Raw genomic sequence first — 23,759 nt, 5'->3', positions numbered from 1 at the left:
CACCCCCGCCCCGGCTGCAGAATGAGGCAGCTGAGCGCTGGGGTGGCTCCGTCCATGTATGACCCCGCCCCCCATCAAGCCCCCACTGTCATACACACGTGCCCCTGAAATGCAACCGAGGCCACGTCCCACGTCTTCTGGGGGAGGGGAGGATGGCCACCCTCCGAGGGCGTGGTTCTTGGAGGAAACGGGTGGGCAGGGTGAGCCCAGGTAGGTGATCACACCTCACCCAAAGCGGTTACGGGTTGTGTGTGATCATGTGACCGGACATTGCTGGCCCCACCCTGCACCCACTGCTGCAGATCCTTGGGGTTTTGAGGGTCACGGTTTCCTCCTCTCAAGGGGTCCCTGTCTCCTCACCTTGTGCACCCTGCCCTCTCTCTAAGGCATCATCCTTTTCTCTTCACTCTCACCCGCTTCGTGCCCCATCTTCCACCCCCAGACCGCAGAGGACATCCAGTCCAGGGAGCGGGTTCATTCATCGACAGTTCCTTTTCCGCTCAGGGCCCTGCGGAGTCAGGAAAGGTCATCTAAAGCAGCGTTCTCTCCTTCCTCCTTCCCCGAGGAAGCCCAGCGGTCCCTGCCAGTCCTGCCAAAAGATGGCTAAAACTCTGAAGGATTCTAGCAGGGTTCAGATGTGAGCGTGAGCAGGGGTGGGGCTCTGCCTCTGCGGGGCGTTGGCAACACTGCAGACCAGAGGTCTCGTGGGGCGGGGTCTGCACTTTGCAAGCAGCTCCCCCTCTGCTCTGAAGAGGGAGAAAACCCGAGGAGCCGGCCTGGGACCCTCTTAAGATTCTTCCAAGGGAGGGACTGCCTCTCTGGTGCTGGGGGCCAGGGTGCATGGGGTTTGCTTGTAGCCTATTTTAGGGGGAGGGGAGGGGCATGTGCCGGAAGAGGCTGCTGGGGGTGGGGGAGGGTTGCTTTTTCTTTGGGGTTAAAGGCTGTGCAGCACGTTTTAGGACAGCCCCCAGAATGGGGCTGTCTTTATATCATTGTGAATGAAACTGCTCTTGCTAAATTATTTTCTTCTGGTGGGAGGGGTGCACTTTCATTTTCAATTCACTTTATTAAAGGAAAATCGCAATCTTCCATTCCTCCCCTCCCCCCATCGCCTCCCACCCCACCCCCACACCTTCCTCTTAAGGAGGGAATCTTGGTGAATGAGTTATTACCTCTCCTCGCGCCCCCACCTGTACATCCCATACTCCGTCTTCCAGGTCTGGGAAATATCCATTTTTATGGCCAGTCTTAGCATGTTTTCTTAATGTGACATTTCCACCCCAGGCCCAAGAGAGATTCTATGACATATATTACAGAGAGAATTATATATAAATATATATATAAATACTATAGATTATACACACAGGAGCAGGGGCTCCAGGGCCCACGGCTAGGCCCCTCCCCAGCTGCAGCCTCTCTCTCTCGGCCCTGGGGAGGCGGAAGGGGTGTCCTGCTGGAGATGGTTCCAGGCTGTGTTCAATGGCACTAAACACTGTGGTGGCACCTTCGGCTATGAGTGTCTTATTTGGGAGGCCGTGGAGGCTGGGCATGGGGCGGGAAGGAGGAGGATGCCAGGGATGGGCACAACTAAAGAATTAAAGGAGGCATAACAGTAGGCTCCGAGAGTTGGTGATGGACAGGGAAGCCTGGCATGCTGCATGCAGTCCATGGGGTCTCAGAGTCCGACACGACTGAGCGGCTGAACTCAACTGAAAAGAAGGGAGCGACGAAAGCCTTGGGGATGGATTCAAGAGCACCTGGGACCACTTGCAGAAAAGGCAGGGTAATGGCAGGCTCCCTGTCACTGGCTTGGGGAGGATAAGGGTCTCTGACTTCCCAAGTGCCTGAGGTATCAAAGAGCTGGGCCATTTCAACACTGAACCTCTAGGAGAGGAATACAAAGGACCAGCCCCGAAGAAGCGTGGGGGTGAACCAGTGGCCCAGCTGCCCTGAGCCTTGGCTCTGGGCAGGAGAAGCCCAGGCTAGATCAGCTCAAGAACAGAGCTGACCCTTGGGCAGGACAGATCAAGGACGACAGTGGGAGAGGGAGTGACCTGGAAACCGGAGGGTGAGGAAGCTGTAATTCGAGATGCCAGAGGGAGTAAAATAAATCCATCAGGGCTGGTGACTGTTGAGCCATAAGGTACCGCCCCTTCCACACAGAGCCTTCCCGTGACCGTGACCATCCCTTTTCTAGGTTCTTCCCCGAATAGGCTCTGTATGCATGTCTCACTGCCTAAATGGAGGACGGAGGGGGAAGTAGGAATGGCCTTTTCCTGCAGGAGAAATTGAGGCCAGACCCTGGGAGCTCAGATGGTAAAGCATCTGCCTGCAGTGTGGAAGACCCAGGTTCGATCCCTGGGTTGGGAAGATCCCCTGGAGAAGGAAATGGCAACCCACTCCAGTACTCTCACCTGGAAAATTCCATGGACAGAGGAGCCTGGTAGGGCTACAGTCCATGGGGTTGCAAAGAGTCAGACGCAACTGAGCAACTTCACTTTCTAGTAGGAGCCAGAATAGAGTCTGGAGGCAAATTTCAGGGAGTGGCTGCGGGCAAGTGGAGGGCAGGGTGGAGGACTCTGAGAGAAGGCACTGTGGACGGTTTGCGAGTACATTCAAGGGCCATCAGTCCACAAGGCCATGAGGTGGTCCCGTCTCCTCCTCCAGCATGCCACAGGCAGGACCGCAGTCATCTTGGGTCTCCCTTAACCCACCCCCTGGGGAACTGATGGGAGGATGGGCAAGGCCGGGGAGGCACTGGGACAAGAACCCTGGGGGCAGGGGGAGGGCGGGTTGTGGGGGGTGCACGGGAGAGGCAGGTATTCCCCACCCACACACGGGCAAACTCAGGAAGCCCATGGAATATCAGGGGCCCTTCACACAGATCCACCGCCTATCTGGGGTTGGGAGGGCATGGCCCAAATGACTGACCAAGGCTACCCCCTGCCCAAATTCCAGTTCATCCTCCAAGGATCACATTTTTAAAAACTCCCAGGAGAGGCCGTGTATTGATGTGATGCCCACCAGCTTTAGGAAGCACACTTTCCCACACGTGCACCCTGTGCGCACTCTCCTGGGTCCCTGAACAGTCTTCGTGAGGAAGTGCGGGTCAAAGAATCAGTTCGTCCCCATCCTCCTCGTCCGTGGAGCGCAGACTGGGGCCCTGCAGGATGTCGGCCAGCTCCTCCTCGGGCCCTGGCCCCTCCACCAGCTCCAGCTCCTCCAGCTCGCTCTCTGCCTTGGCCAGAGCCCCAGAGAGGGGGCGCTCTGGGAAGGGGGATGGCACGGGGGTCTCTGGGGAGGCAGGGGTCACGTCCCCTGCTCTAGTGGCCCCAGCTCCGTCCTCAGGCAGGCTCCAGCCCTCTGCAGGAGGGAGCGGGACCCCGGTGTTCTTCCGAGTGGAAGTTGTACTCCGGAAGCTGGCAAGAGGGGGGCGGAGCTGCACCCCAGACTTGGTGTGCCCCTCAATGGCCTTCTGCAGCTGGGGAGCACAGGGAAGGGGAGAGAGGGTAGGACACGGGGAAGGAAAGAAGACAAGACAGGAGCAGTGGAGAAATGAACAATCAAAGGAAAAGGAATGGGAAAGGTATGGCGGGGCAGGGATGAATCGAAGGGAGAAGACAGAAAAAGGAAAACGGGGGCATAATGGACAAAGAGCCTCACCTGCAGAGCAGTGAAATCTCAAGAGCCCTGACCCAGGATCTCTTTCGCCGGGTCCCCAACCCCCAGGCCGCATTTAGCCACGTCACATCTGCCCGCTCTTTCATGTCCCTCCACAGCGGCACACCCATGAGACCGTGATTCAGGCCCTGTGCCCCCATTCCAAGCCCATGCCATCCTGAGAATATCGGGGGGCTGCCACCCCCTACCCCTTCCAGTATCTGCATGAGAAACAGGTGGGCAATCCGGACCACCTCCTGGATGTTAGAACCAGCCCCTCCCCACCTCACCCCTTCCTCCCACTGCTACTCCAACGGGGAGACACATTGCTCTTACCTCCTCCAGGGCCAGCACGCCCCTCAGCTTCCCCATGCTGGTCACGTAAGCAAGATGGAGGCCCAGGAGGGAGAAGAGGGTGTGGGTCTACGAGGACAGAGTGCTAGGTAAGGTCAGCATGGTGGCCCTGCCCCTTCCCGTCCTCCTGGAAGCCCTGCTGGGTGGGCGTTGGGCGAGGACTTGCCTTGTGCAGAGTCGTCTGCTCCACCAGCTGGAAGGGGGACTGGTCAATACAGCAAGAGTCAAAACAGACAGGCTGGCCCAGCTGCTCCTGCTCCCAGGCCTCAATCTGCCAGAGAGGAGAGCCGTCACCCAATATTGGAGCCCCCTTAAACCCCAGATCCTTGATCCCAAACTGCCCTCCAATCCCTGGCCCAGAAACCTGAAATAGGCTGTGAAACTATCAATCACAGCTCCTCCAGGTCGCTGGCCTGCCTCCCTTTGCCCCAATAAATTCTCCTCCCTCCTCCAGCCCCAAATCAACCTTCAGCTTCAGGTGCTCAAAACACGCCCCCTTCTTCCTGGTGCCCCAAACGCTTGTTATTCCCCATCCATCTTTCCAGTCTTGTTTTCTACTACTCCTGTAATTTTCTTGGGCTCCAAAATCACTGAGGATGGTGGCTGCAGCCATGAAATTAAAAGACACTTACTCCTTACAAGAAAAAGTATGACAAACCTAAACAGCATATCAAAAAGCAGAGACATCCCTTTGCCAACAAAGTCCATCTAGTCAAAGCTATGGTTTTTCTAGTAGTCACCTACGGCTGTGAGAGCTTGACCACAGAGAAGGCTGAGCACCGAAGAACTGATGCTTATGAACTGTGGTGCTGGGAGAAGGCTCTTGAGAGTCCACTGCACTACAAGGAGATCAAACCAGTCAGTCTTAAAGGAAATCAACCCCGAATATTCACTGAAAGGACTGATGCTGAAGCTCCAATGTTTTGGCTACCTGATGCAAAGAGCCAACTCCTTGGAAAAGACTCTGATGCTGGGAAAGATAGAAGGCAGGAGGAGAAGGGGGCAACAGAGGATGAGATGGTTGGATGGCATCACTGACTCAATGGACATGAGCCTGAGCAAACTCGGAGAGAACCAGTGAGGGTCTTGCTCCATCTTAGACTTGCCTTAGCTCTGGACTGAACTCCTCCAGAGTGCTGTGAAGCATCCATCGTTGTGTGTCATGAATAAACCTGCAGGCTGACCTTTTACAAATCAGATCTTGGTGAAACTTTATTGGATTTAAAGAGCTGTTCTGGGTCACATGGCACTTTGTTGACTCAAACAAGCCGCTTTTGTGTGTGTGTTTGGTTGGTTTGTTCTACATTGTATTGCTTTGTCTGTGACCAAAGCAATAAGGCAAAAGTCCAACTGTGCTTTGAATTTTAGATTTGCATGCCCAAATCCCCAAGGTTCCAAATAATCCAGTATCACTGTGGGTCTCATAAACAAATTTTAAATTTTCTGTAACCTCTTCTCAGTCCCCTCCTAATGTGCTAAAGAAAGCTTTCAGGAGTCCCTTGGACAGAAAAGAGATCAAACCAGTCAATCCTAAAAGAAATCAACCCTGAATATTCCCTGGAAGGACTGATGCTGAAGCTGAAGCTCCAATACTTTGGCCACTGGATGCAAAGAACTGACTCATTGGAAAAGACCCTTAGCAGGTATGTTGCAGACAAGGTTTACTTATATGACAGGGAGCGAGACCCTTGCCGATGCTGGTTTGGTTGGTGCTGCCGTTCTGCAGTGTGCTCTGATCATTCCTGGCTTCCCTGGTTCCATTTTCCCTGTCCTTAGGGAACAACAGTAGCAGAACCATTTCCTGTGCACACGCACCAAGCACTTTTCTGCGCCAAGCATTATGCTAATTGCTTCACTCCTTGAGTCCTTTGCCCTATGGTTATCTCTATTTTACAGATGAGGAAAAACAGAGGAACAGAGTGCCTAAGTGTTTGTCCTTAAATGCTTAAGATTACACAGAGGTGGGCATCCAACCTTGCCCATCATGTCCCAGGAACCCAGTTTTCATCTGCTCTAGGTTTGATGTGATTCCATGACTTTAAAAAGCTCAGCATCAGTTACAAACCGGGGCTCTAATGGGTGTGTATTCCTAACAGAGCGGCGGAATTAGACAAGTCATAGCAAAGACTTCTGGTGAACTAGAACTGAATTCTTTGACTATTCCCAAAGGTGTCATCTTGATATTGTCAAGGGTGTCATCTGTATCCAGCCTGAAAATACATTCAAAATATCCTGAAGTTTGACTCCTATTGTATCTTATCCTTCGAAAGAGTCATAGTGGGTCCCATGGGAGATGAGAGCTGCTTAAAGTCTTCCCTGAGACAGATATCAGCTAAAAATGTATCATCTATCTTCTTTTTATCCCTAGTTGCACTTTATTTCCTGTGGTTATTAAATAACCTCACTGATCAACTAGGTGGCTTTCTTTGGTGCATTAAAAAAAAAGTATTATTGGTTTCAGCAGCCTAGTAAAGCACTCCTTCATTGTAGTTAAGACCCATCTGATTCCTGCTTGTGGGTAGAAGGAATAGTTCAATTTTTTTCATCTGTGATTATCCATTTGATTTTTCAGGTCATTTATCCAGAAATGTTGTGTGTCTTGAGGGGTGCAAAGGGGAGAAGGGGAAGACCTGCCTTTCTTTCCTGTCACTAACCACCCTCTCCTCCAATCTTGAGTACTTTTAATTTTTAGCACATATATATTCTGGATGGGATTTTCCAGGTGGTTCAGTGGTAAAGAATGCAGGAGATTCAGGAGACTCAGGTTGATCCCTGGGTCGGGAAGATCCCCTGGAGGAAGAAATGGCAATCCACTCCGGCTTTCTTGCCTTGGAAATCCCATGGAGAGAGGAGCCTGGTGGGCTACAGTCCATAGAGTTCCAAAGAGTCAGACACAACTGAGCAAATAAGCACGCATGGATGCATATATTCTGGACATCCAGTAGATATTTCTTTGAAGATAATATACATTATGGTATTTTATCAGCTACATACTTTTTGTTGTTTGCTCATTTTGCATATCTAATTTTATATTTTAATATCAAGATAAATTTCCCATGAAAATTACTATTTGAACCATTTTAAGTGTACAATTAAGTGGCTTTTAGTACATTCGAAATGTTCAACCATTGGCAACGTCAAATTTCAGAGAGAGAGAGAGAGGGGTGGATGGTTGAATAGGAATTAGGGAACTGGCTTACATAGTTGTGAAGGCTAAAATGTCTGATATTTCAGCCACATACTTTTAAAGCTCTACCTTTCAGCCTTTGCAGCAAGCTTGCCTTCTCTTTTACTAAATGGAATGGTTGCTAATGGATTTTATTGGCGTCTTTCCACACCCCAGGGTAGTTCTGATCTGCACAGCTCAGCCATGTGTTCCCAATCTGTTCCGTGTGCCATGTTCTGGTCACTCAGCACAACCTGCTCCACCCAAGTGCTTGATTTTCTCTCTCATGGACTCAACAGCCACCTCTTTGCAGAAATAGGCATTTGTCCCAAGGAGGCACCACTGTCGGAATTTGCCCTCAGTCTGTGGTTCTTCCCAGTCTCGCTTCCTGGAATCTTCCCATTGTCCACCGTCTCAGGGCCCAGATCAACCTAGCATAGTAACCTCACCAGGCACTGATTTCCCCATTTTAGTTTTGATGCTGTTCTTCCACCTCCATTTGTATAAGAGTTGGCTGCCCGGTGCCATTTTCCTGCAGGTAAGTGTCATCCTTCCCACATAGCGTCTGCCTGGTCCAGAACACCCCTAACGTCTCAAAGCTCTAAGGCTCATCCTATCACCATTGGCCCATCTACACACAGAGGCTCAAAACTTCCTTCTCCTGAAATGACACTGGTCCCCATGAGGACACTGCCATGTTTCCCCACCTCCAAGCAATGTGCCCAGCACCACTCCGTAGTCAGACCTCACTAACAACCTCTCAAAGTGTTCTTCTGCCTAGCTTCACATCTTATTCTTACAACAACACAATGAAGAAGATTGAAAAAAAAAAAAAAAGAGCAATATCTTCACTTAACAAGACAGGGAATTCCCTGGTGGTCCAGTGGTTAAGACTCCACACTTTCAATGCAGGTGGCATGAGTTCTATCCCTGGTCAAGGAACTAAGATTTGTGCATGACACACAGCATAGCCAGCAAAACCAAACAAAACAGAAAAATGATTCACCCCAGCTTCCTGTTTCCTTTACTTACCTCTTCAGGAGACATGTTATCCACTAAATCCGTTGAATCCTAGAGAAGAAAGACATAGGTCCAAGTTCCTTCCCTTTTCTTCCTCATAGAACCATAACCGCCTCTCCCTGGCCAAGCCACAGATGCCTCTTTCCATCCCATCACCCCTTCCATATGATGAAGCTTCTCCTCCCTGGCAGGACCTCTTCTCTCCCACCTAAGGATCATGGGTTTCTCACTCCTCAAAGACAAGTTCCCTTTCCCAGACTCCCCCTTGCTGACTCCAACACATCTTCTCTCACCTGGGTCATTTTCTTCTTTTTGGGGCGAGCTCTGCCTAGCAAGCAGCGAAGCAGGGACCGAAAGATGGAGGGTCTTGGACCTGAGAGGAGTGGTGAGTGGATGGAAATGGAGACCAAGCAATATCATCCTGGGAGGAAAGGGTTAGGGGCCCCAAGCGGTCCTGATACTTTGTCACAACAGGTCTGCATTTCTAGGTGCCTCACCTCCACAGAACCTCCCCTCTCCCACTCTCCTAATCCAGCCCTTGCCCTCCCACTTTGGGACAGTAACATTGGACTCAAAGAACAGAAATCCCCTCCCACCATCCCCTGGCCTAATCCCTCCTCATAATAGCAGCCCTTAGGTTGAGGAGCATGCAGAGACAACCCACAAGGTGTGAGGCAAGGGTGAGGTGCATGATGGGAGAATCTTTACTTGTAGACTCCAGTGCTTCCAGCTGCTGTTTGTGGCTGGGCAGGGGCCCATTGGGCTCTTCGGGGGGCAGTGGATCAGTAGGAAGCGGGTGAGAAGGATGCAGAGGAGGCATCTGTAGAGAAAAGTAAAAATTCTCAGTCCTAGAGAAGAGGCTACCTTGTCCTGCCTGTACCAGCTGGTGTCCTGGGAAACCTATCTAACACTCTTGTTCTTTCCAGTTCAGAAGTCCTCAAAGCTCTTTGGGTTCTCGTGGCTCCAAAATTTGCAACCTCATCTCCTTCAGTCCCTGGACGCAGGGGCACTGATCTTTTAGACTTTGTCAATGATCATCATCAATCCTGTCTCTTCCTGTTTTCCCTTTGCCCCATCTGTCCCGCTCCCCTGACCCTTCCCAGCCCACTTACCTCGGGCTTCCCATAGAGATCCTCATCTGCATCTTCATCCACAAAGACAAAGGACTCGGGTCGACCCTGGGGCCAGACACCAGAGCGCCCCAGCCCCGCCGGCCGCACCTTCCCGTCAAAGGGCAGCTCAGACAGCTTCCTTGCCATGTCCTGGGCCAACCGCAGCCTCCGCTCGGGACACAGGTGACGCTGCAGGAGGGACTGAAGTTCTGACCGCTCCACGGAGCCCAGCAGGATCATTGAATCTGGGGGAGACCCAGGCTTGGCCTGAGGGCAGCTCGATCACCCCCGCGGCCCCTCTCTCCACAGGATGGAGTCAGGGACTCAGCCCAGCTCCCGTCTCTTTTCAGCTCTTACCCTCTCTTCCTAAAAACTCATTTTCAAAGTCTTTCAGGATTGACCTCACTCAGTCCTTTTTATTTCACCCATTTAGCACTTAGGGACCCAATTGAGAGTACATTATTGCTGTTTAGTCACTTAGTCGTGTCTGACTCTTTGGGACCCCATGGACTATAGCCCACCAGGCTCCCCTGTCCGTGGGATTTCCCAGGCAAGAATAATGGAGTGGGTTGCTATTTCCTTCTCCATGAGAGTATATTAACTGGTGCTAATTTGTACTTATTTTGATGCAGCCCTTACATAGACAGTTTGCAAACAGGTGAACTAGGTATTAAAATAGGCTCATCAACCCTGTCTCCAAAAGAAGACATGTTAAAAGCCATTCACACTGAGATGGGACTATATTGCGCTGGTCAAAAAGTTTGTTTGGGTTTTCTTTTTTTTTTGTTTGTTTGGGTTTTCTGTATCATCCTATGTGCTGTGTGCTATGCTTAGTCGCTCAGTTGTGTCCGACTCTTTGTGACCACATGGACTGTAGCCTGCCAGGCTCCTCTGTCCATGGGAGTCTCCAGGCAAGAATACTGGAGTGGGATGCCAGGCCCTCCTCCGGGAGATCTTCCCAATCTAGGGATTGAACCCAGGCCTCCAGAATTGCAGGCAGATTCTTACCATCTGTGTCACTAGGGAAGCCCGTATCATCTTATGGAAAAACCCAAATGAACTTTTTGGCCAACCCAATACTTTGAAAAAAGGCTACAAGGATATCTGATGTTTAATCACTAAAATACTCTGGGTCCTTCTAGGCATAGACATAATGCTTCCTTTTCCAGGAAAAGTTCTTTTATATTTATTAGAATTCTGTTACTATCATTAACATTTTCATTGCATTCTAAGGCCATAAGATTGTATGCATGCTAAGTCACTTCAGACTCTTTGCAACTCTGTGAACTGTAGCCTGCCAAGATCCTCTGTCCATGGGATTTCCAGGGCAAGAATACTGGAGTGGGTTGCCATGCGTTCTCCTCCAGGGCATCTTCCTGACCCAGGGATCAAACCCACATCTCTTGGATAGACCCCCACGTCTCTTACATCTCCTGCATTGGCAGGCTGGTTCTTTACCACTAGCACTACCTGAGAAGCCCACGATTAAGGCAGTGTTATTGAGATAAGTCTTACTGTTAGTCTCGTGCTGTGTGCTGTGCTGAGTTGCTTCAGTCCTGTCTGACTGTGAGATCCTAAGGACTGTAGCCCACCAGGCTCTTCTGTCCATGGAATTCTCCAGACAAGAATACTAGAGTGGGTTGCTGTGCCCTCCTCCAGGGGTTCTTCCTGACCCAGGGATAGAACCTGAATCTCTTATGTCTCCTGCATTGGCAGGCAGGTTCTTTACCACTGTTAAGAATTAGTCATTACTATTAAAACCCTGCAACCCACCAGCCGTACCCCTGTTCCAATGAGGAGCCCACTGCTTTAGAGGCCACTGAAAGGCATTTGGGATTTGGGAAAATATTAAAACTAAGGTAATTTGGATATTCTAATCATCTAAAATTAGAACTGACAATTTAAATGGCTTCAAACGGCCCTATGATTCCATTACACTAATTCAAACATTAGACAACTATTTATTTAATATCTGGTAAATACCTATAAGGAAGAAGTCTGAGGGAGACAGATGTTATAGTCTCAGCCCTCAAAGGATACCGAATCTAGTGAAGAACATAAGACATGGATATAGAAACCACAGTAAGAAGTAATATGAAGCAAGATTAAGTGTCAGAGGTGGGCAGAAAGGATGGTGAAGGAGGTGAAATCACTACTTATCAAAGATGTTTACTCTTTCGCATGGAACAGTCTCATCTGCTCCTTAAATTGGGTATTAAAGAACAGCTGTCATTTAGCTATGGGGCAAAGAGAGCCACCTCAGGGGGTATAAGATTTACAGCTGAGCCTCATTATTCACAGATTCCCTATTTGTGAAGGCTTCCCTGATGGCTCAGTCAGTAAAGGATCCACCTACAGTGCAGGAGACCCAGGTTCAATCCCTGGATCAGGAAGATTCCCTGGAGAAGGAAATGGCAACCCACTCCAGTATTCTTGCCTGGAGAATCCCAGGGACAGAGGAGTCTGGTGAGCTACAGCCTATGAGGTTGCAAGAGCCAGACACGATTTAGCAACTAAACCACTACCATTACCTATTTGTGAATTCACCCACTGGCTCAAGTATATTTGTAACCCAAAATCAATACATGCTGTGCTTTCCCCATCATTCACAGCACGTGTAAAGCAGCAAAAGATCTGAGCTGCCCCACGCACATGTTCCCAGTTGAGTCTGAACAGAGTGACACGCTGCCTTTTTTTTTTCTCTAGCTTCATATTATAAACAAGTGTTCCTTTCATGATCCATTGAATGCCATGATTTTTGTATTTTTGTGTTTCATGATGGTGATTTTGTTGTTTACAATTGACCCCAAGCAAGAAGGCTTTGATGTGCCTTATGGAGAAAATACATGTGTTAGATAAGCTTTATTTAGCCCTGAGCTATCGTGCTGTTGGTCGTGGTGAGTTCCAAGTTAATGAATTAACAACAGATATTAAATAAGTTATCTTTAAGGAGAAACACAGGGCTTCCCAAGTGGCACTAGTGGTAAAGAACTCGCCTGCCAATGCAGGAGACGTAAGAGACATGGGTTCAATCCCTGGGTCAGGAAGATCCCCTGGAGGAGGGCATGGCAACCCACTCCAGTATTCTTGCCTGGAGCATCCCATGGACAGAGGAGCCTGGCGGGCTACAGTCCACAGGGTCACAAAGAGTCAGACATGACTGAAGCAACTTAGCACACATGCAAGGAGAAACCCATTTAAGACAAGTGTATGCTGCTTTGACTGCTGCTGCTGCTAAGTCGCTTCAGTCGTATCTGACTCTGTGTGACCCCATAGACGGCAGCCCACCAGGCTCCCCCGTCCCTGGGATTCTCCAGGCAAGAACACTGGAGTGGGTTGCCATTTCCTTCTCCAATGCATGAAAGTCAAAAGTGAAAGTGAAGTCGCTCAGTCGTGTCTGACTCTTTGCGACCCCATGGACTGCAGCCCACCAGGCTCCTCCGTCCATGGGATTTTCCAGGCAAGAGTACTGGAGTGGGGTGCCATTGCCTTTGCCGGCTGCTTTGACTACTTGAAGAAACTGTGACCAGAGGCTTGCAGGAACTTCACCTTGAATTTCCTTTGGGAGCAATGGTTCAGTGGAGTGAAAGTCGCTCAGTTGTGTCCGACTGTTTACGACCCCATGGATTATACAGTCCATGGCATTCTCCAGGCCAGAGTACTGGAGTGGGTAGCCTTTCCCTTCTCCAGGGGATCTTCCCAAGCCAGGGATTGAACGCAGGTCTCCCGCACTGAGGGCAGATTCTTTGCCAGCTGAACTACAAGGTTCATAATTACAGTATCCCTAATTCAGTGTTCATGGCAAGTTTTTAGACCATAACTACAAGGAATAATGAGAATCAACTGTATTTCTTTCAGTGGATTTTTAACTGTCTTCCTGCACTTGTGGCCTGTGCTTTTCCTTCCTTGAAGATGATGGATCATGTTCGCTAAGGAGCAGAGGCCGGGGGGCCTGTAGCGGACTGGGTGGCCCCTACAGACAAGCGCTCACCCCAGTGCTGCCTGCACTTCTGTGGCACCTTTGTTCAGGTCACTAGCCCAGGAATCTGCTTCCTTCCCTCCCACTGACCTTTTGATTCAACCAGTGGTAAAGTCTTGACTGTGGTGGTCTGGAGCAGGTTTCGCAACTCCCCGTATGTGCAGGAAGCTGAAACAAACTTCACATCCCGTACCATGATGTCCTCAACAAAGATTGTAAATTTGCTATGGAGGGAGAAAGCACCAGGGAGGTTAGCCCCACCATATGTGCCTGTCCCTGGCTGTCCCTTCCACTCCTCCCATGAGGTTTTCACCATGCATTTGATCACTCTTAAAATTATTAAGTACACGGGAATATAAAAACAAGTAAAAAAAAGCAGTGCATCCAGACATCGACCCTAACCTCATTCTCAATCTCAGAACCTCCCACCCCCACCCCATCAGATCTGAACTAATTCCAGCTGGTGCCCCTGACCTGAGCTGGTTCCAACCAAGGTCAGGCAAGTAGGGTAGCTTCTTGACCTGGATGATGCTGTCGTACAGGGAGGGCTGCAGGCTCTGAGCCACCATGTTGGCCAAGATAACAGCCACCATCATGGGTAGGATGTGCGCAATCTGACCCGTTAGTTCGAAGCAAATCACGGCCGTGGAGACTGTGTGGGACACGGCGCCAGTCAGAGCTGCTGCTCCTGGAATCAGACACAGACGTGCACCCTGTGTTAGGGCTGCTTCCCTGGCATGGCGGCTACGTAGAGGGGCCGGTGATGGGTGTGGCCCAGGGTGGGGGGATGTGACCCCGGGCAGTGCCAGCACTCCTGAGATGACCCTGTGTCAAGTAGGGGCTAGAATGCTGAGCTGTTAGAAAATCATTTTGATCTCATTCTATGACCTTTGGCAACTTAAAAAATTTTGTGTGTCCAAATTTTCATGTATAAAATATAGTGATGTGCTATCTGTTCCTTGCTTTTAAACAATTGGATCACTCTTAACTGAGCATTTTTAAAAACCCATTTGCAGCATTTATTTTGGGCCTTAGGTTCTGATGCCAACAATTTATGAGGAGACTCAAAACCCAAGAATTGTGCTGTGGGCTTGGAGCAATGAGATCCTGATTCTATCTCTCAACGGTATGAGAAGAACTTAATCCTTCTGGAACCCCATGCTCTCATCTCTAAGGCAAAAGGGGTCATTAGATAAGTTCTAAGGCCCTTGCAGGTATAAAACATTATGATTCCATAAGCTCTTTGAAGATAGAATCTGTCTTACTTGGTTTTGGTTATGATTTCCCATCAGCCAAAGAGTCCCATTAACTTTATTTCTTATTTAAACATGGGAAGATATGCTATGAGAAAAGATGCTGGGGAAGCCATACATGAAAATAGAATAAGAAAAAGTCACGAAAGATAAAGATTGGGAGGAATGGTTTTACTGGATGGTGCATGCAATATACTACAGAACATTAACACAGCCAGAGGATGCGATGGCTGGATAGCATCACTGACTCGATGGACTTGAGTCTGAGTGAACTCCGGGAGTTGGTGATGGACAGGGAGGCCTGGCGTGCTGCGATTCATGGGGTCACAAAGTGTCAGACACAACTGAGCAACTGAACTGAACTGAACTGATATATATATCCGATATAGAAGCCTATATATATATATATATATATATATATATATATATATATATGGGCTTCCCAGGTAGCTCAGTGGTAAAGAATTCACCTGCCAATGCAGGAACCACAGAATACATAGGTTTGATCCCTGGGTCAGAAAGACCCCCTAGAGGAGGGCATGGCAACCCACTCCAGTATTCTTGCCTGGTGAATCCTATGGACACAGGAGCCTGGTGGGCTACTCATAGGATCACAAAGAGTCGGACGTGGCTGAAGTGACATAGCATGCATGCACGCTAAGGGAAATGTCTACCAGAGAGGTTGAAGGGATATGAGAGGCATGAAGATAGGTAATAATAGCAGATGCAAGAAGTTTTTGTACAAAACTGTGATGGGGGACTAAGGTCACCGTATGTTCTATAAAGCTGATTAGTTCTATATCAAAGGGAAGTGTGGCCTTAGATGCCATGGGAGTTTGATAAAGAGGAGAGTGAAGGAGGAAGCATAATAATTCTAGGGAATATGCTAGTCATTTTGTTAGACATGGTTTTTGGGTGGAAGGGACTATACGTGTAGTGGAAAAAGATAATCTCAGACTCTCAAAATGTTAGACATCTCAGAAGTCATTTTGGAATAAAGAAATTAAAGTGCAGAAAGGCAGGTAATCCACCCCATGGTAATCTAGTGACAAGAGGTGGGGATGAGACCAGAGCCCACATTTCTTAGCTCTTAGTCATGTGCTCCTAAGTCTCGTCAACGTGAGCACACCAGGAGGTAGGAGTATTCGAGCCAGTCACAAGCACTGTTTTTTCCATGATTCTTTGGAGAAAAAGAAAAAGCCCTTACCAAACACTCAGAGGCAATCCTAGGTGTTCTCATCCTTATTATCTCATTTAATCCCTAAAATCCCTATTCTGTGTGAAGAAATAGGGAGGCTCAGAGATGTTTAATGAGAGCTAATTAGAGTCAGAGCCAAGGGCTGATTATTTAAATAAAAGTTGAATTAAATAGCATTAAATGAAGACTGTTATTGGATAGCCTGGAATGCAGATGTCATGGGAGAGTCTGAGTGTGGGTGCCCAGGGTTACAGGAGGGTGGAATGTGGCTTACCAATAACTGCGTAGCCCCCAGGTAGGATCTTGTAGATGATGTCATCAAATAAGATACCATCTGGGAAAAGCATGGCCATGATCTCTCCTACTAGCCTTCCGAATGCAGCTCCTAGGGAGAGACCAAAGAAAGGAAGGTGTTGAGAGATCCAAGTTCTTTATCCTCCATTTTTTAAGAGCCAATGCGTCCTTGGGTGCTAACACTGAACACAAGCCCCCAGCATTCCAGGCCTTTCCTTATTTTCACAGTACCCTAGCCTGAACCACCAGTAAGGTCCCAGGCTTCTCATCAGAACTTACCGAGCACGAACACAGGCATGAAACCTCCGCAGGGTATGGGCATGGTGGTGGCCACGATGGACATCCAGAACTGGGGTAAAAAGAGGCGTCAGGGCACCCTCTAGACTGTGCCCAACACACACACACACTCACAACCCCCTTCTTTCCTGCTTCTTGTTCCAAGAGGTACAGAAATCCTGGGAGAGCTAATCCTTCTGGAAGTCATCTTGTCTGTCACCTTCCCCCAGAACCAAAAAAAGCATGGAGCACTGAGGCTAAGATATCACCAAAGACAACATTATAAGAAGGTTCCTCCAGGCAGTTAACCCAAATTGCTCCTACTTGGAGTGACAATATTTGCCTTTAGATAATCAAAACAAGGATTGGGGCCCCAGGGGACTCCTCTGTCACTGCCCCCAAAGGGTCCTAGCCCATTGTATCCTCTTAACCCCAAAAGGTCACCTCAGCAGAGCAGCCTGAAGCTCTTGAACCTGGAGGATATCTTTTCCTGGCCAGACTATGTTTCCGAAAAAGAGCCTCATTTCCAAGTGGCAGACACCTTCAAGTCATAGTGATTTACTGTGTGACTGACTTAGCTTCAGGAGGGTCATTTACAAAGCCATCTACATTGTAAACCTCACAAGGGAGCCTGGAGTGAAGATGGTCCTGCCTGAGCCATTTGCTTTAACATTTTCCTTTAACATCAAATCACCTTCAACAAAGATCAGAAAATCAGATCTGTCCAGACCAACCTGCAAGAGTACATTGTGAGAGCCAGCTAAGCCAGCCAGTGTCATAGAAAAGAACTCCAAGGCCAAGGTAGTATTCCAAAAGGAATTGGGATGATTTTAGCAGAAGTAATATGTATAATTGCTTTATGATGTTGTGTTGGTTTCTGCCGTACATTTATTATTGTCTTTTGAGGTTAGCCCTGGCTCAAGGGAATCTCTCTAAGGTTCAGAAAATGAGACACTTTATTTCTCATTAGTTTACAATAAAGTTGGTGCAGTTTTAAGTTGTACATATTTTTATCCTGGTAATTTGTTTTGACCCTTAGCTGCTGTAATCTTTTACCAAATTCGTTTCAGACCTTTTTCTAAGATTGGTTTACTTATTTTGGAAGTCATATGTAAACCTGTTGCTTAATTTTTATATTATGTCACATATTTTTGTTTCTTTTATAGATATTTCAAAAGTTCAATCACTGGTCTTTTTCCCATTCTATTTATCAGTTCTTTTGCCTACTCTGCTGCGAATATGGGCTTCCCTTGTGGCTCAGCTGGTAAAGAATCCGCCTGCAATGTGGGAGACCTGGGTTCGATCCCTGAGTTGGGAAGATCCCTTGGAGAAGGAAAAGGCCACCCACTCCAGTATTTTGGCCTAGAGAATTTCATGGACTGTATAGCCCATGGGATCACAAAGATGAAAAACTGCACCAACTTTATTGTAAACTAATGAGAAATAAATTTTCTCAGTTTCTGAACCTTAGAGAGATTCCCTTGAGCCAGGGCTGACCTCAGAAGACAATGATAAATGTACAGCAGAAATCAACACAACATCGTAAAGCAATTTGCCCACAATTTAAAATAAATTTAAAAAAAAGACAATGATAAAGGCTCTGAGAAGCCTTTGTCCCAGAAGCTCTGAGATCAGGCAAAATACATATTTGTCAGAATGCACGTGTGCATGCTAAGTCGCTTCAGTCGTGTCTGACTCTTTGCCACCCTATAGACTATTGCCCTCTGCCCATGGGGTTCTCCAGGCAGGAATACCTGAATGAGTTGTCATTTCCTTCTACAATTGTCAGAACAGAACTGTTTGAAACAGCAAAGTTGAGAACAGCAGAGTTAGATGTACAAATGAAGAGGGTTGCAGATTGCAAATTCCTTGCATGTGTAACAAGAGTTCGCCTGTCTCTGCCTTCTCTCTGTACCAGCACCATGCTCAGTACATGCAGGTAGGATGTAGGTAGGTGGGAGATAGGTAGGTAGGAGGTAGAAAGGTAAGTTAAGTAGACAGGAAGGAAGGAAGGAAAGAAAGAAGAGTTAGGTCAAACAGTATTCATACAAAGCAGAAAAGCTTCTCAGAGCTAATATTTGCTTAAAACACCCACCAATAATGCTTGCAAGGGAACTTGTTTGAACTGTGATGAGCAGACATCACTGAAGACTACTCCACTGGACTGTCTGGAGACGGAGTTCTAGGTGCTGATAGTTTAAGCTTCTTAAGGGATCCTGACTCATAACATTTGGAGACCTCTTGAACCATTCTGTACTATCTCTTTGGAATAAGTACACGAAAGCCATAAGGGATTTTGTAGGCTCAGGTTAATCTGAAAGCTCCAGTAATACAGATAATAGGTGGCCAATGGGTCTGATTTCAGAGGATGAACTTTAGATTATCCTCCAAGATACGTGTAAGAAGAGGCTCAGCATCACAGGACGCTGAAAGTTATCAACTCCTGCAGCACAGAGGTGGACGCTTGAGACTAGCAAACTTTTTGAGTTGTTAGCACACAAAAGGGAAAATCCAAAAGCAGGGCAAGTGATCTGGAACACAGATTACTCCCAAGATTTTAAGCCCCCAGTTCTAGAGAAGTGGGAAACTAGAGACCCCTTCTCACAGATTGTGTTTTCTTTAGATGCTTCACAAGGAGGAAACGCAGGAAGATTCGGCAAGAATTCTCCAGAGCCTCGGGCTGTACTGAGAACTCAATGATGCTAGCTAATAACGTTAGACTCATTAAAAAGGAAATGGAGATGTTGTAATCATATTCATGCTCATTAGAGACACACCAGACTCACAACAAGACGATAACTTTCCATGTCTTAAAATTGGGAAGATGGAAGTTCCCTTCATCAGTGTTACAAAAGAGCTGAAATGAGAATCCTATCTGTGAACATGGATACTGACAGAAGACCACATGGGCTAAATTTCAAATTAGACTGGAAAAATAGTTCTAGTCAATTTTATGTTTTAATGTGGCTAGGTACCTTTACTGTCCACATTTTGGAAATAAAAAGGGTATCGTTATATGTCCAGTGATAGGAGAGTAAAGATACTGGAAGCAGTGATAACTAGGTAATATAGATTTATAGCAGCAGATGGTTTTATATTTAAAATATTATAGAATAGTACAGGTCTACTGAAAACTGTTGGGCTTGAAATATAGCCCAAGAAATGTGGGTTTCTTTTCTTTAAAAAAAAATTTTATTTATTGGCTGTGCTGGGTCTTTGTTGCTGCTCGGGCTTTTCACTAGTGTGGCAAGCGAGGGCTACTCTCTCGTTGCGGTGTACGCGCTTCTCATCTCTCACTGTGGAGCACAGGTTCCAGGGCACTCGGACTTCAGTAGTTGTAGCTCCCAGGCTCTAGAGCACAGGCTCAATAGTTGTGGTGCACGGGCCTATTTGCTCCATGGCATGTGGGATCTTTCCAGAGCAGGGATCAAACTCGTGTCTCCAGCATTGGCAGGCAGATTCTTTATCACTGAGCTGCCAGGGAAGCCCCAAGTTTCTTTTCTTGATTCTCTTATATGTAGACATTAATGAGGATGTAATTAAGTAAGAAATTAGTGAGTGACATACAGCTTAGTCCTTCTATATAATCCAAGTAGGTTTCTCAGAATAAACCTCAGTCTGCAAAGTGGGATCCAGAGATATGCTTGGGAATCTGGGGAAATGAGGCGAGGCATGAAGGAGATGTTGAAAATATATACAGAATTTTGTTTCCCCCAAAATTTTCAAATGCTTATTGTTTCAAAAATATATATGATCCCAAAGAAGCAGTTCAGTCTAGAGGAGTATCACAAAAACAGAATTATTATTATCGAACAAAAAATTCTGAGATGCCATCAAAACTTGGACTTGGTTACTGCAGATGGGTTTGTACGCTCAACAGCTAATTACAAGGAGCTGGGATTTATAAATGAGAGAAGATAAACTCTGTAATTAAAAATCATATCCCTAGCAAGACACTGAGAACTTTTATGATAAAAAAAAAAATCAAATCTATTGAAGGAAGAAATGAAAATGATCTAATTAATAAAGTGGATGTGTAAAATATGGATGGCATAGGCCCAATTAGCCCCTGTGGAATGGAATACGAAACAGAATGCATAAATACAGCTCCCAGAAGCCCACAGCAAATCCTGAAAATAAGTGACAGAGTTGGAACCTGGTATGTCAAGCGCTTGGTATCTCTAATCATAAGACCATTGACAAGCACATTAAATGAACAGCAAAAAAACTAAGAAGAAAATTTTAAATAACTTTTCCCAACCCCAAGCATTGGATACGCCAAAGATCAATAATCAAGTATCACATATTTGGCCCACAGTAGGTGCATTAGAACACTTATTGAATAAATGGATGAAAGAGCCCTCTATGGCTATTACCACGTAACTTAGTGACGCATATCCTATGGAAATAGAATTTCACAGTAAGTATGGAGAATAAATTAGACACACTGCAATTAGACAGTAGCCTCCACTCGCTGCAACTAGAGAAACCCCACGTACAGCAACAAAGACCCAGCGCAGCCAAAAATAGTTACTTTTTAAAAAAAGATTCTCTTTAAAAAAGAATAACTTAATAAACATGAAAGTTCAATGTGGACAGAACTCTCTATAATTTGGCAAATTATATGGGAATGAAGAAACGAAGAACTGCCTTTTGTGGGTGAATTCTTAATAGGCAAGGTATTCAGTGATAACACCAACCAAAATACTCCTTATGCACGATTCTGAACATCTAGATGCCTCTTGCTTTATTGTGTATATTTTATTTTAAACATATCAACTTTTGTGGATTCATCTAAAGTCTGCCCCAAAGTACTGTCAAACCTACTAAAATGTATGTAAAAAATTGTGCTATAGACTAAAATAGAATTGTTACTTGGATTTGTTAAAAAAAAAAAATCAAATGAAAACCCTAATATATAGAGGAAAATCATGGGCTACTCAGACAAGGTTTAGTCGCTAAGTCATGTCTGACTCTGGTGATCCCATGGGCTGGAGCCCACCAGGCTCCTCTGTCCATGGGACTCTCCAGGTGAGAATACTGGAGTGGATTGCCATTTTCTCCTCCAAATATATACAGAAAAATCATGGGCTATTCAGACAAGACATACTATTAATGATGAGGCAATCATCAAAAAGAGAGAAAAAGACAAACAGCAATTATAACAGATGTCACAACCAGGGGTGGGAATAAAAATAACCTTGTACAGGCAGTAACTGAAAACTCTATAACCATGTGATCCTTGATGGGAAGACATGAGAAAAAACCAATGTAAGTAAAAGAGATCAGCTTTTGTTTCCTAGCTGAAGTTAGAAGAAAATGGCTTAAGAATGGCAAAATCCTCACAGTCTTGCTACCTCAATGCTAATGCTAATGCTAAGTCGCTTCAGTCGTGTCCAACTCTGTGTGACCCCATAGACGGCAGCCACCAGGCTCCCCAGTCCCTGGGATTCTCCAGGCAAGAACACTGGAGTGGGTTGCCATTTCCTTCTCCAATGCATGAAAGTGAAAAGTGAAAGCGAAGTTGCTCAGTCGTGTCTGACTCTTAGCAACCCCATGGATTGCAGCCTACCAGGCTCCTCCATCCATGGGATTTTCCAGGCAAAAGTACTGGAGTGGGGTGCCATTGCCTTCTCCGTGCTACCTCAATAGAGAATAATAATATTGTAAAAATTATTTATAGTCACTAATAAAATGGATTTAAATATTTTATCTCTTTTGTAATCCTAGAGAAGAGATTATCTACCAGACTGGGAGAAAAATGGATATGCAAATCATCTGAAAATGGATAATCAGATGCTGGAGATGAAGTACCTAATTATCTAATATGTGGAGAGATTTGGTTAATTTATCTGAGGTCTTCACACAGTTATTGTATTGCTTAAGCTCTGTCTTGTCCCTATTTACTCAGCGGCAGCAATGTCTCAGTAATTTAGCAAGTGAAACCTTTAGAAGGATTATAATAATTATGACATCATGAAGTTGACATGAATGGAACATTAACCCAGATATTGGTTCAGTTTTCTAGATGAGCAACTTATTAATACTTAGGCTCTGATTTCCAAGTTGTTTCTTTTTAGGCTGGACAAAGACAAGGCCAAGTTTTACCCTTCCCTACCTTATGCAAAGGGGCTTCCCTAGTGGCTCAGATGGTAAAGGGTTTCCCAGGTGGCACTAGTGGTAAAGAATCTGCCTACCGATGCAGGAGACTACAGATGCGGAGAAGGCAATGGCACCCCACTCCAGTACTCTTGCCTGGAAAATCCCATGGACAGAGGAGCCTGGTGGGCTACAGCCCATGGGGTCGCCAAGAGTCAGATACGAAGGAGTACACACACACACACACACACCCGCTATGCAAACCCTGGTTCCTAGGTTGAAAACAGAAGCTCAGGGAGTCAGGGGTGTGGGGAGAGGTACCTTCATGATGAAGAAGAGGAGGAGGACAATTACAACACTGGCTTTGGGGTGGATCCACACAGCTGACCGGCCCAGGCTCTCAGGGTCCCCGATATGTTTTACCCACGTATTGTTGTCAAACAGGGTACTGATGGCTTCCCGAGGCATCAGCTATGAGAGGAGGAAGCAAAAGGGAGCAGTTCTGCAGGGATGTTCGGTGCTTCCATTTTTTTAAACAGAACCGATTCCCCGGTCTCATTTTTCATGGGTCCCTTTCCTCTTTTTTCTCAGGGAGAGATGGCATCCGTGGGCAAAAGCACGTATGCTCGAAGCCTGAGGGTCACCTCCGCATCTGTTTCCTCTTTTCCACATGGCCGCATCCTGGTTTAGTCTCAGTCATGTGCTTAGTGACCTGACCCCCCCACCCTCAAAGGTCACCCTCGGAGCTGACCTCTCCGGCCATGAACTGCCCTATTCCTGGTGGAAAGGTGAAGGAAGCGATGACAAAGGTGACGATTCCAGGATAGAGCAGGCGGCTGGAAAAGAAACAGGATTAATTACTTAGAATTAATCCTCATCCTAATTGGGCCAACCCACAGTGGCTGCCACACCCTGGAAATCTGAAGTTTCCTGGTGTTCCCCTGTGGTCTCAGGCCATTAGACGGAGCACTCTCTCCACCAATAAGCCATCTTTAAAGGGGAAACCACACCGCTCGTCCCTAGTAGGGTATCCGGGCTTCTATATTTTATCACAAGCCACCGAAAGGCATTTAACGCCTTCTGCCAAGATTAAAAGGGAGGAACTCTTGGAGAAACCAGAGAGTAAACGGGTAGGGCGGTGACTCACTGCTTAGCCAGAAACTGGCTGAGGACCTTGTGCTTTCGGACACCGAGCATGACTTGGCGATGCAGATACACAAACACAGCTCCCAGGAACCCACAGCAAATCCTGAGGGTGTAAGCCATGCAGAAATGAAACCCTCATCTCTCGGCCCTGGCCACTGCAGGGAAGCAAATATCAGGCCTCCACCTGCCCTTTCTACCCACC

The 23,759-nt window shown here is 47.0% G+C and overlaps 1 protein-coding gene across 3 annotated transcripts in view; it reads right to left on the bottom strand.

The window, feature by feature from the left end:
• Window positions 1-252: 252 nt before the first annotated feature.
• The window catches only part of CLCN1 (chloride voltage-gated channel 1), a 38,966-nt gene continuing 15,459 nt past the window's right edge, over window positions 253-23,759 (bottom strand). The window contains 14 exon segments of one of the 3 annotated variants that reach the window (NM_001290916.1): window positions 2,990-3,481; window positions 3,997-4,083; window positions 4,181-4,285; window positions 8,213-8,251; window positions 8,494-8,573; window positions 8,909-9,020; window positions 9,313-9,557; window positions 13,382-13,515; window positions 13,766-13,979; window positions 16,017-16,127; window positions 16,316-16,385; window positions 22,733-22,882; window positions 23,163-23,247; window positions 23,559-23,660. In NM_001290916.1, the coding sequence (NP_001277845.1) occupies window positions 3,110-3,481; window positions 3,997-4,083; window positions 4,181-4,285; window positions 8,213-8,251; window positions 8,494-8,573; window positions 8,909-9,020; window positions 9,313-9,557; window positions 13,382-13,515; window positions 13,766-13,979; window positions 16,017-16,127; window positions 16,316-16,385; window positions 22,733-22,882; window positions 23,163-23,247; window positions 23,559-23,660 (1,906 nt within the window). In that variant the 3' untranslated portion in view covers window positions 2,990-3,109. 3 annotated transcript variants of the gene reach the window in all.

The sequence above is a fragment of the Bubalus bubalis genome, chromosome 8 (assembly GCF_019923935.1).
Source record: "Bubalus bubalis isolate 160015118507 breed Murrah chromosome 8, NDDB_SH_1, whole genome shotgun sequence".
Classification (NCBI taxonomy): domain Eukaryota; kingdom Metazoa; phylum Chordata; class Mammalia; order Artiodactyla; family Bovidae; genus Bubalus; species Bubalus bubalis.
The sequence above is the reverse complement of the archived record's forward strand: the minus strand, read 5'-3'. Positions and strand labels throughout refer to the sequence as shown.